Raw genomic sequence first — 16,023 nt, 5'->3', positions numbered from 1 at the left:
ACCAGCATTTGTTATTGGTTAATTTATTGGTAGCAGCCATTCTTTCTGGGGTGAGGTGGAATCTGAGTGCTGTTTTCATCTGCATCTCTTGAATGACCAGTGATGTTGAACTTTTTTTATATGATTATTTGCTGCTTTTTCTTTTTTGTCTTAGAAATATCTGTTCATTTCAGATGCTCATTTTGAATAGGGTCTTTATTGGGGGTGTGATTTTTTTTTTGAGTTCTTTATACATTCTAGATAGTAGACTTTTGTCTGAGGAGCAGCTGGTAAAATTTTTTTCCACATTTTGGGTTGTATCTTAGCTCTGCTGGTGATTTATTTTGCTGTGCAGAAGCTTTCTAATGAGATCCCAGTTGTTGATTCTTTGTGCTACTTTCTGTACTACTGAGAATTTGTTCATAAAGTCTTTTCCTATGCTGATATCTTCAAGAGTTCTACCTAACTTATGTTTCAGCAAGCTTAGTGTTTCTGTTTTAATATTTATATCTTTAATCCTCTTGGATTTTAGTTTAGTGTATGGTGAAAGATATGGGTCTAGTTTTAATCTTTGACAAATTGAAATCCAGTTTTTCCAACAGCATTTATTAAAGAGGCTATCTTTCCTCCAGTGAGTATGGTTGGCTCCTTTGTCAAAGATGAGGTAACTCAGTACATCTGGAGTTGTTTCTGCATCTTCTAATCTATTCCTCTGATCCTCAGGTCTGTTTCTTTGCCAGTGCCATGCTGTTTTTATCACAGTGGATTTGTAGTATAGTTTAAAGTTGGGGATTGTGATACCCTCTGTCCTGTCTCTGTTGCCTAGAATTGCTTTTACTCTTCCAGGTCTCTTCTGGTTCCAAATGAGTTTTTGTAGTGTTTTCTCTACTTCTGTGAAATATATGGTTTCTATTTCAATTGGGACTGCATATAATCTGTATAGCAGTTTTGGAAGTATGGTCATGGCCATACTAGCTTTGTGATTTTTTTTTTTGTACCAGGATCGAACTTGGGTCCTTGTACAAGCAAGGCAGGTGGCAGAACCACTGAGCTAAATCCCCAGCCCAACTAGATGAATTTTCAAATTTCAAATTGATGAATTTTAAATAAGAAGCATTCATTTATGATTTATACTTAAATTTAACTTTGTGGTTACTTTGTGTTTAGGGACTCTTAGTGCTAAATCATTATTTTTTAATAAAAAGGCACAAAGAGACAAGAACTAATTCCTGGTAAATGTGATAACTAGCATTCTTTACAGGAATTGTTACAGAATATTGTAGGACATATTCTAACTAATGGAATTATTTACTGATCTATGTTATTAATTTGCATTTGATATTTTTTCAAGCTATAAATGTAGCCCTAGGAAATAACTAAGCATTTAGAAAGCCTGAGTTATAATAGATGATGTTGTGGCAGAGTAAATATGCTTTAAAAATAGAACCAGATGGTACCAAAATTTTTGGTTTCCTCTACTGAATCTTGGCCTCCAGGCTCTGTGGTTTTTTTAAGTAGCAGGAACCAACATCCATAGTTCCCTATGCCATTTTGAATTATAAAGATTGGCTAAGAGACATTAGACTCAGAAATCTTTTGGTGAGATGCTATTGTGCCTCACTCAGGAAGGCTCATTTAGCATTTGAAGATGAGTAAGACTCAAAGTCATCAGAGGAAATAGAAGTAATGATAAAAAACTTGCATTCTGATTTTGTATATGATCATAATAATTAGGAAGGAAAACACACTTATACAAATAGAAGACAGAAATGACTGCTGATTCACAGGAATACTGGAGAAACAGCTCAGTGTCCTAACCCATAAGGAGGCAGGCTGGGAATGATTTCATATAAGTAATAAATTAGCATTATATTCTTAGAAGATAGATCTTAACATGAAAATTATTTAAGATATATTTGCTCTTTTGCTCTAGAATGTGTCTTTTATTATCAAAAGGGATTTAACATTAAAACTCCCTCCATTTGCTTCTGCGGCTGAGCTTTTCAAGACAGCCTATTATTAAGGATCACTCAAACTCAGTCTGTATATAAATAATATAGGCAAAGGAAAAGCATTTCAATTTAAGAATTATTCTTTAAAAATGTGTATTTCAAACTTGGCTGGAGAGAAAAAAAAGTCTGTACTCTTAATTCTCAAGATTTTATGATATTTTTAGATTACTGAGTAGTTTGTCTTTCATTTGTTGATGAAATTAAATTATGTTTTAAAAGATGTTTTGAAGTGATGATACTTTAAAAGTAATCTTTTGAATGCATATAAGAGTCCTGGGACAGACAGAAATAAACTTTGAATTGCATGAAAGGCAAAATGATGGATTTTATTCAGGGGGAAAAAGGTTTAAATTTCGTTAGCTTACAATTTGATAAATACAGGATTTGTATTTCTGGATTTCACAAATTAGTTGTTTTTAACGTTTTTTGTAGCACTAAGCTTAGAAATGCCAACTATACTACAATATCTTGTTGCAATTATAATTTCAAATGATGAGCAAACTACAACTTTGGAATTCCAACTGGAAGAGAATTGGTTTCTTCCAGTGTTTTGAAATGTTCCCAGGAACAGAGTTGGCCCTGATTTTTTAGCTTTCACAATAAGCAGCTCCTTGTAAATAAATTATAATGATCTTCATAGTGGTTGATCTAAAAGTAGCATTGGCAGTGTTGTTTGATTCAGTCATTTCAAGACTAGGTTTTGAAAGCCTTGTGTAATAATAAACGATAGTGGGTTTTTTGCAATCTTAGAAAACAGAATATTGTTAAGAATGACAGATATCTGCAAACAATTACTTTTGACAGTGTTACATTAAATGAGAATGTGGTGGGAAATTATGGCATGCTTTTGACCACACCCACATCAACCATTTACAGATTTTAAATATGGTAATTAGGAATCGAATTAAGGATTGGCAGTGCCTGGAATTAAAGAGTGAACCTTTCCCCATTTGTACTGCTGAGAGTCAGATAGAGTTAAGATGTGATTCTGTACTCCTTAGCTTCTGTTTCTCTGCTTCTTAAATGATACATTCTTGCTGAAAGATTTGGTCGCAGGAATGTTGTACAATAAAACTGTATGAAAGGGAGCAATCAATGAGGAAGATAATACCAAAACCCCCACACCTGCTATTTCTCTTTTAGGGTATATGGGTCAGTACATATATATTTACAATATGCTTTGCTGCCAATGTGGGACTTCTGTTTGGTGTCGTCTGTACCATAGCTGTAGTGATAGGACGCTTCCCAAGGTAAGACTTTATTAAAATACTCTGTTTATTCTTACTCAGCAATCAAGTTTATTTTGTTTTTGTATAACTTATGGTAAAACAATCTCATGTTTATGTGCTATTAGAGAATTAAAGTGATAAGGAAATGTTTTATCTACATATGGTATGTAGCAATGTTGGTCTTAATGAAAAGAAATATCAACATTGTAAAATAGAATATGTGTTAGTCAGCTTTTTATCACTGTAATAAATGCCTGAAATAAAGCAATTTAAGAAGAAGCAAAGTTTATTTTGGCTTGGCTCATGGTTTTAGAGATTTCAGTCCATTAGTAAACTGGCCCTGTTGCTTTTATGCTTGTGGTTAAGCAGAATATCATAATAGGAAGCTCACTTTAGAGCAAAGCCATTCACCTCATGGCAAGTGGGAAGAAAGGAGAGAGAGAGGGAGGAAGAGTCTGGGTCCCCATTATCCTCCCCAAATTTACTCGCTCAGTGACCTAACTTCACCTCACCACTTAGTGGCTTCACCTCCTGCAGATGCTGCCAAAGATTGGCAACAGTGCCTTTGACACACTGGCCTTTGTGGGACATGTGATAGCCAGACTAGAGTAAATATGTAAAAATATTAAAAATAAATATATCCTTTAAGCACGTACAGTATCTTGGAGTTTTTTTTAATTAAGTGAAGGGATATAGTATCCAATACAACACAAACCATATGGTAATAGTAATCATTTGGAAAATTAAATAATTTTTAAAAGGTTTATTTTTTATTTATCAGAAAATTATGATTAATATTTGTAGAATATATAATGTATAATCTATATAATATATTATATATAAATATAATATTCTAGATAATTTATTGAGGAACATACATCTTTTGTTTTATTACTGAATGTCTACAAATCATTTCCTTATTTTGATCAAGTCCTTCCTTTGCTTTCTCTGTGTTCATCTGATAGTGCTTCCACTCACACCTCATCCTTCTCTTGAAGTTTTTTGTGCAGTAATAAATTCTTAAAAATGCTCAGATTTATCTCTATATTCTACTTTTATATTATCTAAATAGAGCAGGTTTATTATTATCTTGTCCCATTTTGTCCTTGATTTCTTGTTTCCTTCTTTTCCTCTAAAACAAGATTTTATCAAATACTAATACTCTCTAGCCTTTTATCTCTTATAATTCTTTACAAATCCACCTCTTGCAGCTTGGAGATTTGGGGCTCTAGGAACCAAAATAAGGTAAAGTATATTTATTGATCTCTAGTTGGATGGTTCTTTTTGTTACCCTCTATTTCTGAGTATCACAGAAATGCATAGATTAGCTAATCTTTTATGAGTAAATGTGTTATGAGTTCTACACCATTTCAGGCATTTCTAATTATTAAGATAAAATATGATTTAGCCCCTTCGGTTCTTCATTATTGTATGCTCATCAGGAAATGACTTATTGTGTTTTTTATGTGCCTTAACTTTAGAGCAAAGACTTTAAGTATTAAAAACATGAAAGAAATTGAATTCAAAGTGAAGACAGAAACAGATGATGTAAGTTTACTTTCTTTTTTCCTTTGAACAATGCTTAATAATTTTGTAGGTGTTGTAGTTTTATGATATCATAAGAAACAAAAATTATGATATTTAAAAATATTTACCTTTTTAATTAATATGAACTTCCAATGATATATATTGACCATGACACATGTAACAACAGACACACAACTCAATGGAACAGAAGAAATTTTCTTTGAATTTGGCATTCAGATAAGATCAGATCATAGTTCAAAGAACTGCAGCTCACAGTAGAATTATGGCCCACATTCACTCAAGCATGTGTAAATCTCTTTCTTACTGCTAAGTTGCATAAAGCCACCCAGCCAAACTGATAGTCTTTTCTGAACTTAGTGACATATGAAGATAGGAAATAGGAAGAAAATAAACAAATTAGCTCGTGATATTACCTTTAAAAAAAATCTAGTCGATATCATTAGTAGAGGGTAATTAAGTCCATTGCTTCTAGAATGTCAAAGAGATTGCATTTTTACACAATGAAGAGTTTTTTAAATAAGAAAATTGAATAAATTGTCTTACTTTACAATGCTAAGGAGTAAATTTTTAGAGTTTGAGTTCTAGTTTTTATCATGAAATAATAAAAATATTTAAAAAGGAAGGAAAATATTGACTTATGCCAATTAAAAATTGTCTTTGCACCTGCTTTATATATGTTTGGCTAAACTTTTCTTCTTTATTTCTTACATTTGCTTAGTACTCTATGATGCCCCTCAGAATAGAAAGAACTGGCCTCTCACCAGAAGGACTAATGTGAGGGTGTTTTTAAATAGACTGGAACTAGGAAATAACATCAGGAGTTCTTCTGTGACATCCAGGAAAAGAGCTTGTTTCAATCAGCATAGGAAGATTTGCTTCACAGGGAGCTGTTTGACTTTATAACTTTGAGGATGTTACATGCTCAACTTTTCCACCAATTCTGCCTTTATTTTATTTTCTTAAATTATGCATGGGAGCCAGGCACAGTGGCACATACCTACAACCCCAGCTACTTAAAGAGGCTGAGGCAGGAGGATCTGAAATTAAAGGTCAGACTGGAAAACATAGTGTGATCCTATATAAAAAAAGGGGGAAAGGGAGAGGAGAAAAGGAAAAGAAGGAACTGAAGGAAGGAAGACAGAAGGAAAAGAAAGGAAATCTTTCCGTGGGACTCTAATGCTTAAGCAAATTCCTAGCCTACATCCTCAGTGTGTCTCCACCACTCATGTATATGTGCATTGGGATTGACATCCTGAGCTTTGAAACAGAATTCATCTTAAAAGTCCTTTGTTAGAAAACTCTAAATAATCCTTACCCTACCTTCCTCAAGGGCTAAACGTGTGGGAGTGAGTAAGGGGATTTGTAGGACAGATAAAAATGCCAGAAATTTCTACATCTCTTGAACCTTGGGTCCAGTCTTGTCACCCAAGTGAATAATAACTGTATCACATGGAAATCTAATTTTGTTGAAGTCATTCCTGGAAGAAGCATTAACCTGACTCCAAAGCCAGAAAAGAACCCAAACAAAAAAGATAACTATAGACCAATCTCTTTAATGAACACAGATGCAAAAATCCTCAAGAACATAATGGCAAACAGAATGCAGAAAATCAGCAAAATGATCATACATCATGTCCAAGTAGGGTTCATTCCAGGAATGCAGGGATGGTTCAACATAATGCAAATCAATAAATGTAATACACCACATAAAACAGAAGACAAAAATCACATGATCACCTCAGTAGACATAGAAAAAGCATTTGAAAAATCAGACATCCATCCTTGATAAAATAATGAAGAAAATAGGGTAGAAGGTCTTTATCTCAATCTGATAAAAGCCATCTATGACAAACCAATAGCTAATATCATCCTAAATGGAAGGAAGCTGAAAGCTTTCTCTGTAAATTCAGGAATAAGACAAAACATTTGCTCTCACCACTTCTGTTTCATATAGTTTTCAAAACATTAGCTAGAGCAATAAAATAAGAGAAAGAAATAAAAGGGATGTGAATCAGAAAGGAATAAATTAAATTATCATTAATTGCTGATGACATGATCCTCTACATAGAAGACTCCAAAACTCCACCAAAACACTCCTATAATTAATACTCAAATTTGACAGAGTAGCAGGATACAAAGCCAACACTTAAAATTCAATAATGTTCTTGCATACCAATAACAAATTCACTAAGAAAGAAATGAGAGAAAAAATGCTATTCCCATACTATCAAGATAAACAAAATACTTAGGAATTAACCTAACTAAGGAAATGAAAGGCCTCTGCAATGATAACTATAGTACTCTGAAACAAATGACTGAAGAGGATATCAGAAAATGGAAAGATATCCCCTGTTCCTGGGTAGTCAGAACCAATATAGTCAAAATGGCCACAATTCCAAAACTTTTATGTAGACTTAATACAATTCCAACCAAAAAAAGCAATTACATTTCTTACAGAGCTGGAGGGCAGCAATCCTAAAATTCATATGGAATCAGAAGAGACCTAGAATACCAGGAGCAATTCTGGGCAACAAGGGCAAAGCAGGGCACATCACAATCTCTGACTTCAAGTTACACTACAAAGTTACAGTGATAAAAACAACATAGTATTGGCAAAAAAAAAGCAAACAAATAAGCAAACAAAACAAGCAAACAACAACAGAAACAGACCCGTGGATCAATAGAACAGAATTGAAGATACAGAAAAAACTGCAGGCACTTTAGCTAAGTTATTTTTGACAAAAGGGCCAAATCCTTTTGCTGGAGGGAAGACAGCCTCTTTAACAAATGGTGGCTGGGAAAATTGGCTATCCACATGCAAAAGGTTGAACTTAGGCCCTTATCTCTCACCATGCACTAAACTAAAGTAAAAATGGGTTAAAGATGTAAACATTAGAACAAAAACATTTAATCTGCTGAAAGACAAAATAGATAAAACTCTTGAAGACATAGATGTAAGCAAAAATTTTCTGAACAAAACTGCAGTTATACAAGAAATAATACCAAGAATCAATAAATTGAGATCCCATCAAATTCAAAAGTTTGTACACAGCAAAGGAAACCACTAATAGAATGAGGAGACAAACTACAGAATGGGGGGAAAAAGATTTCCTTAGACAAAGGATTAATATCTAGAATATATAAAGAACTCAAAAACCATGAGACTTACAAATTTAAAGACTGAAAAATATGGGCATCTGAAATGAATAGACACTTCTTAGATGAGGAAATAAAAACAGCCAATAAACACATGAAAAAAATGTCAATATCGCTAGCTATTCTAGAAATACAAATTAAAACAACACTGAGACTCCATCTTACTGCAGAAAGAAGAGCTACCATCAACAAATCAACCAATAACAAATGGTGATGAGGCTGAAAGGAGAAGGAACTCCTTCACTGTTGGTGGGACTGTAAACTGATAAAAACACCATGGAAATCAGCATGGAGATTCCTCAAAAAACTAAAGTAGAAATTCTGTTCGACCCAGCTATTTCCCTTCTAGGTATATTCCCAAAAGAGCTAAAGACATTATATCACAGTTATACATGCATACCAATACTTATAACAGCACAATTCATAATAGCTAAGTCTTGAAAACAGCCTAAATGTCCATCAACAGAGGAACAGATAAAAAAATGTGTTACTTGTACACAACTGAATGTTACTGTGCCATAAAGAAGAGTAAACGAGTCATTTGTAAGAAAATGGATGCACCTTGAGATCAAATATTAAGTGAAGTATTTCAGACACAGAAGCTTAAATATAACATGGTTTCTCATATGAAAAACTCAATGTACATATAAAGTACAGTACTATCTTGGTTCACAAACAATTCTTGCCATGATCCTGGTCACAAAATTCATTCCATAATATTTGTTTTTAACGTGGAAAAAATTGATTTTGTGCACCAAGTTACCTTTGCGTGAGTAAAAGACAGACAATGGGAAACAAGAGAAAGAAAAAAGAAGATATCATAATCCAGTGTGGATAATATATCTAAAAGTATACCTTGAATTAGTACATTGACTTACATATTTTATGTTCTTTGGCCTTTTGGTGTGGTTTTCAATCTGTATATATGACAGTTAACTTTACAAGGTCTTACAAGATAAATGAATCTGATGATGGAAAAAGAAAAGGAGGTGGAGGAAAGAGGGAGAAAAAAGGAATTTAAATATGTTATATACATGGACCAATTCCCTACAATGAGTGTAATCATTATGTATAGCAGCATGTACTAATAAAACTCATAAAAAAGAAAAAATATTGCATCTCATTAATTACTTGTGCCAAAACTGAAAGATAAAAAAAGAAAAAGAAAAGAAAGAAAAAGACAAGATTGAACAAGATATGAAGGTGAACTTTCAGATGGAATTTTTAGCTAACAAAATAAAATAATCTGTTATTCTTATCTTTCAATCATGAACATTTCACTCCTTTATTATGCAAAATACCCATTTCTTATTTGGGAGATCTGTTCCTATTTTCTGAATTCAACTTCACTGACAATTTACTTTGAACAACTTGAATGCCTCCTCTTTAACAAATACATATGTTTTCAGGTTAACTTAAGACAACTTAATGGCACAGTCATGTATGATTTGTGATAACTAAATATGACAGGCCTAATAATATTTTGTTTTTGGTTTCTAAGGGGTTTACTCTTGATTAAAAGTTTGGGAGCTTATGTTTTTTTTAATTATTACAAATTTCATTTTCTGGAGTTTAACCAGTTTTGTGGATTTAGAATTTGATACAATCTAGTTTAAGCATTGATCTAGTTTAAAAAATTGGGAGACTGAGAGAGGTTGGATAAATATCTAAATTAATGTGCTTAACATTTTCTTTTTCTTCTTTCTTTCCTCTGGCTGCATACATGTTTGTTCTCTGCATTTCCTTGCCCATATGAGCACTAAGGCCTACCAGAGTATTGCTTTCTTCGTTGGTGAGGAGCTATCATTTCAGAGAATCAGCCATCTTCTCAATCAGACATTTGTCCCAAAGCCACCGAGAAGACGGTTTTACTGGCACATCACTGAGCGCTGCCAGTAATAGCTCAGCAAATGGCCATAGCAGACACCCTTTTATATAAGACCTTGCTCTCTGTTCCTGCCTCCTTCACCTACATTGTGGTGATGCAGTGTGACCCAGGCCTGCTCCAAGTAAAGTTATATTCCTGTTCCAGTTAGGACCATCAGTCACTTGTACAGTTGCATTTCAGCTGAAGAAAACTTACATTCTTATGATCTGACATTTGACACATTAGTCCACATTTTTGTTTTTAAAAAAATATAAATGGTTAAATAAGTTATTTTTAACTGATAGGTCAAATGGAAGAGGTGCTTTGGGGAGGATAAATCCTCCTGGTATTTTTTGGGTATTTTAGGCTATTGCCTCCCCAAACCCATTCAACAGGAATAAAGACAACTTTCAGAGAATCTGTAGGCCTGTCTCAAGGTCAATGTTTCTAGAAAGTACGTATTTGCCCAAGAAGTGCATTGATACAGTAAGGCCTCTAAACATATTTTAGTAATGAAAATGTTAGTTAAGAGATTGTTTCCACAGATGAGTGACATTTGGACTTGCAAGATATAAACTCAGTGGGTATAGTTTTTCTTTTTCATTTAATTCACAATTCTGAATCTTTTTTTTTCTCTCTCTCTTTTAAAAGGAGACCACACCTCAGGTGAAAATCATCTCAATAAACAACCCACTTGTCTTCCTTAATGTAAAGAAATTTCACACCGATTTAAAGAACACAATCCAAAGGGAAAATCCCAGTAACCATCCACTTGATGATATCAGCAAGGTAGGAGTGACAGTTTCACAATTAGAATGTCATACTGTAGATAGCTGTACATCATGACACTAAAAAAAAAAGTCTCATGTAAATAATACTTCCATTTAGTGCATGTACTTAATTTTTAGGTTACCTCTTGCTTATTTATTCATTCAATTCCTGATGTCTAATGAATATGTGTACCACAAAAGAACAAATAAGACAAATTGCTTAGTTCAAAGGGCTTGCTCACCAAGCTTCTAAAAAAAAAAACCAAAAAACAAAAAACATTATATCTAACTCCTAAAGAGATAGAATATGACAAATGATACCAGAGAGGCACAAAATTTTCCCATTGGTGTAACATTATAAAAATCAGCTTTATGTCCACAAGTAAAGTCAGTTATCTGATATTGAATTAAACGTGCATCACTGTGATTTATGTAAATGAGCCATATATCATCATAATCCTTTAAGTTCTCTGCAGTGTTAAGAGAAGGCTGCTTGGGTTTGGGACCTTAACTGAGTCACCAATTATGCTTCAGTTTCCTCATCTTTAATCAAGATGATTAAATGAGTTAATAAATGCAGAGCACCTAGAATGTGCTTGGCCTACTCCGTATTATACAGTCTTAGGTCATATTATTAGTGTGGTTGATTGCTCTTTTCGTTGACTTTCGTTGGCTCTTCCAGATCACGAAGATCTCTTCTTTCTCACTTCTTTGTGCATGTACTATCGCTAGTCAGTCAGGGAATAGATGGTCTCGGCGCTCCTGTTTCTGGCATCTCAGGAGCTGTCCCCCACAGCTGCATGCTCCTGCCTCATCCTGATCCACACGACAGCGGCCCCATATTCAGGAGGACACATGTAATTTGCAGGGGCCCAGTGCAAAATGAAAATAGGAGGTCCTTTGCTCCACGATTACTCAGATTTTTAAGATGGTGACAGCACAGCATGAACCAAGTGAGAGAGCTTTCGAAGCATGGAACCCTGTGGGACTGCACAGACTAGGATCGCAGGAAGCCAGCCCTCCCTGAGTGTCTCCATGCTCTCTATGATTTCACTTTCAAGGGAACACTGGGAACCAACACCAGGCATTTTGAGAACATGCTCTCTTGTCGGATAGGAAACTATGTTTCCAGTTGTTCAGGATGGTTAGTTACCAGGCCTTTTTCTTTCACAAAGCTCGGTTACACCGATTTAGGGAGGTTTCTGTGGGTAGAGGTGAGCTCACAAAAAACATCCCTATGAGTGTTGGGAAAAACATTTGTCCAGAGTTTCATATAACATAACCCATAAGAAGTCTGTTGCCTCATTTTTCAAATGTAAATTTTCTTCTTAGTATTATATACAGCTTTGTGGAATTTATCAAACCTAGTAGTATACTTGAAATGAATCATTTAATGAGGTTGATAATGTTTTCCGTGGAGTATTTTCCTGTAAGACTGCTTGTCTCAGCTTGTTTTCGGGAACTGAAAATTAGCATGTTTGCTTATTTTGTAGTGTGTCGAGTCAGAATTTAACCTCATTAATGAACCCTTCAGTGAGGAGCTATCTTATATCTGATTAGGATATAATCACTTAGGAGACCAGAAATGTGAGTCTAATAGTCAAATGGAATTCAGTGAATCCAGACTGTTCGTAGGCAATGGCCCTCAAAGGGATTCTTTACCTAAGAACTCTATGATGATGTTTTAAATTCATTCAGTTCCATTAAATAAGAATAATGCAAATTTATATACCATGGATATTAAAGGATATAGCAAGGAAACCCTGCTTTCTGAATAAAGGGGGATAAAATTGCCATGAAGAATGGCTAGGGAGATGGTCTGGAGTTACATAGATTCATTGTTGGGTATCTTCTGTCTCAGATAGCTACTTCTTATTTCAAGGTAGAAGTAAGCCACTTCCTTCAAGGCAGAGTATCTACAGAAATTACTAAAATTCACAAGAGATTTCAGAAAAAGTATCTGTAAGAGGAGGGAAAGGAAACTCACATTTGTCCAATGGTTGTCAGGGACCAGATTCTAGTTAGGCCAAATTAACTATCATCAGCCACACAATGTAAGTGATATTATCTGAATGCTATGTTAAAAAGGAAGGCTGAGAGTTAGAAATGTACAATAATCGGGTATAGTTGATAACTGTCAGTAACACCTATGATTTATAAACGGCACCACTGTGTATCAAAAAGAGGAAACAAAAATTCTCTAGTCTAATTGAAAGATGAAAACTCTTTCCTGTGATAAGTAGTATAAAGCAGGGGTTGGGGCCACAAAGATAGAACTGGAAAGGCACTAGCTTTGGTTGTGATCCAGACTTTTGCCAGCTTTGTGACTTTGATCAACTTACATAACTTTTCTAATTTTTGACTCTCTAACATGGAAAATGAGATTGGTAACTTTGTAGGATTGTTCTGAGTATTAAATGATTAATGTCCCATCTGAAATCAAAACAAAGTCTTGCCAAAAAATGGTCTAGAGAAGATCGTACAACTTTGATAACGTAAATTACTTACTGAACTAAGGTACACTTAAACTTTATTGTACACAGCATTCTGAAAGCAAACCTAGTGAAAATATTTAAAGGAGATTAATTTTTGTTATTCTTTATGGAGAAAGGAGTAGTGTATTTTCTCATTTTTTTCAAAATGTTTTCATAAAAATTTTCTTTTCATTTGTTTTCATTTCAGTGTGAACAAAACACGTTACTCAATTCTCTATCCAATGGTAGCTACAACGGTGAGTTAGTTTTAAGGAAAAAATGAGTGTCTTTTTCCTCTTTTCTTCTTCTTACCCTCCCTCTCTAACCTATTCTCTGCTCTTTTCAACCTCTTCCTCTCCACTCTTGTCTCTTCTTTTTACTTCCTACCTCCTCTCTGTTCCTTCTTATTCCTTTCCATCTTTCTTCCTTTCATTTACTTAAAATAAGCGTTTGAATCATTGAATGAAATTCATGGTATCAGAGCTCTAATATGGACAAGTTTTTCTTCAAAATACCTTTTCTTTGAAAATATTTTGGATTTTCACCCAAACAAGCCAGAGTTTAAAGCAATTGGATGTTGATAGTTATTTGAAAAAAGTGAATCAGGTAACAACAACAAATCTTTTGATTGTGGTGCTGTATGTCATCCACATTAATGTTTATTCTCTTGAAGTTTATCTTTCTGTTGCATACTTAGGAATTGATGTGATTTTATCTCAAATGTAGAAAAAATAACAGACACAGAAAAAAGTGATGTGCTACTGTGAAGAATGAATGAAAAGCATCATGATACCTTTTAACTAAATGATAAAATGCAGAGTTGAATTAGAATGAACTTGCATGTTGAACTTTTAATTTGATATTTACTAATGTACAAGCATCAGAAGTAAATTATTCATTATAGCTTTTAAAATTATAAATTGATAAAAATTTGCTGAATTTATTGTATATTATATATTTGACTGATTCCTTCTAACTAAATGGAAATTAAAGACATTTTTGACTGGAAATTGAAAAATATTTGTTTTAGTTTTTCTTTTGAATTTTTGAAATCTTTTAACTCAATAATTTAGTTCCAAAATTCATTAGATGTTTTTAAAAAGTAATGGCATTTATTACTTTAAATATATAAATATATAGTTTAAAATAGGTAATATACTTAGAAGTCCTAAGGAAATGACACAACTTATCAAAGAATGAAATGGGACAGTATATGTTTCTATTACTAGGTCACAAATTTGAAGAAATAAGTCAATGCTAAAAACTCAAGGTGAAACATAGATACTTTTTATTAACTTCTTGACTTTTTTAAACAAAGGGTAGCTTGTTAGGAATATGTCTTCTAAAAAGAATGGCTTGGGGGCCAGGGATTTAGCTCAGTGTTTCCCCTACCTGCCTCACAAGTGCAAGGTCCCAAGTTTGATATCCGGTACCAACAAAACAAAATAAAATAAAACAAAACCAAAACCAAAAGAATGGCTTGGTTATTGTCTCATTTCTCAACATTTTCTTCTATTGATACTGCATTTTTATTTACTATCATTTCCCAAAGAATTTTGTATTTGTTTTTATCAAGGCTGTGTCACTAGAGACAAAAAAACAATATGTTGTCAATTAAAAAATAAATGCAAAGAAGTTGCAAGCAAGTGAGGGAGAACAGGAAAAAAAGAAGGTAGATTAATGAAATCCAAACCATTATCTTCAACCAGAGGGATGAATATCTCATCAGTTTTCTAGGGAGATACACAGAATATGAGAGAGAAAAAGAGCAGAGAGGACATATTTAATAAGATTACTGACATTTAGAAATGGGAAGAAAGGAGCTAAAGGTGTAGGGAAGGTGGGATGGGTAGGGGAAGAGTAAAAAGGGAAAAGAAAAAAATGTGAGAGAATGAAAAGATGTAAATAAAGTGTTTGTAGATGAGGAGGGGAGGAGGGGTTGAAGGGAGGGCAGAGGTAAGGGGAAAAAATGAGAATCAAGACTTGTCATGTAGAGGTACAAGATCCCAACAATGAATGTAGCTGTACTGTATCCCTAAAATGTACCAATAAACTCAATTAAAGCTGAAAAAAAAAAGTCTATTGCACTGAATGTGAGTATGATTATAACCATCTTGACAAAGGTCTGGGAAAAGGCCAATGATTCTGAGTGTTCTGATTAGCACTCTTATCTTTAGCTGAGACTCTTGCTTCATGACAAGTTTGGGCTCGTGTAGCTGGGAAAGTCTTTGGGCTCCAACTGTTTCTCTGATGACCATAAGCTGAGGCCATAATGCAAATTTCAACACATTTCAAATAAGGGAAATTATACCTGCAGGTTTTCTTGCTAACATGCAATTAATCTGTAAATCTTTACTGGAAAGAAATTTGCAGCAAAAAAATAACCAAAAGCCTCCATATATTTGCAAATTAGTAAATACTCTTTGCAATTACCAGTTGTTCAAAGGAGTCATAGTGAGGATTAGAGGGGAAAATGTAATTAAATCACATAAGGGAAATACATATCAAAATTTATGGGGTACAATAAAGTAGTGCATAAGGAATATGGACCTGCACATATTAGGAAAAATGTAAAAAATCAATGATTTAATCATTTATATCAAGAATTTAAAGATTCAGTGGAACCAGTGACAGTAAAAGTGATGAAATAGTAAAGATAGAAATAGAGATTAATAAAATTGAAAAAAGCATAAAATTTGAATCATCAACAACATCCCAGTTTGGTTCTTTGAAAAGAATAATAAAATCATTAAACACTAAACAAAACTGAAAAGAAAAAATGATAAGGGACAATATTAGGACCAAAAAAAATATAAGTACAGATTATGTGGATATATAAAAAATGAGAGCATTATAGATATCTTGATACCAAAAGAAAATTTGGATGATATTGGAAAGTTCTAAATAATATAAGATTTTACAAAAGTGATTTTAAGACAACAAAAAAGATTTTCCTTTTTCTGGTGTGAAAAACTATAATGGTACATA

At 33.6% G+C, this 16,023-nt stretch overlaps 1 protein-coding gene across 9 annotated transcripts in view; it reads left to right on the top strand.

The window, feature by feature from the left end:
- Slc26a7 (solute carrier family 26 member 7) overlaps window positions 1-16,023 on the top strand; it is a 223,662-nt gene that overhangs the window by 124,258 nt on the left and 83,381 nt on the right. For all 9 annotated transcript variants that reach the window (XM_010611993.3, XM_019205705.2, XM_010611994.3 and 6 more), the window contains 4 exons: window positions 3,135-3,241; window positions 4,702-4,768; window positions 10,443-10,580; window positions 13,244-13,292. In XM_010611993.3, coding sequence (XP_010610295.1) covers window positions 3,135-3,241; window positions 4,702-4,768; window positions 10,443-10,580; window positions 13,244-13,292 — 361 coding nt within the window. The remainder of the gene's footprint in view (window positions 1-3,134; window positions 3,242-4,701; window positions 4,769-10,442; window positions 10,581-13,243; window positions 13,293-16,023) is intronic.

This window comes from Fukomys damarensis, unplaced genomic scaffold (genome assembly GCF_012274545.1).
Source record: "Fukomys damarensis isolate Sample0158 unplaced genomic scaffold, DMR_v1.0_HiC HiC_scaffold_5, whole genome shotgun sequence".
Lineage (NCBI taxonomy): Eukaryota > Metazoa > Chordata > Mammalia > Rodentia > Bathyergidae > Fukomys > Fukomys damarensis.
The sequence above is the reverse complement of the archived record's forward strand: the minus strand, read 5'-3'. Positions and strand labels throughout refer to the sequence as shown.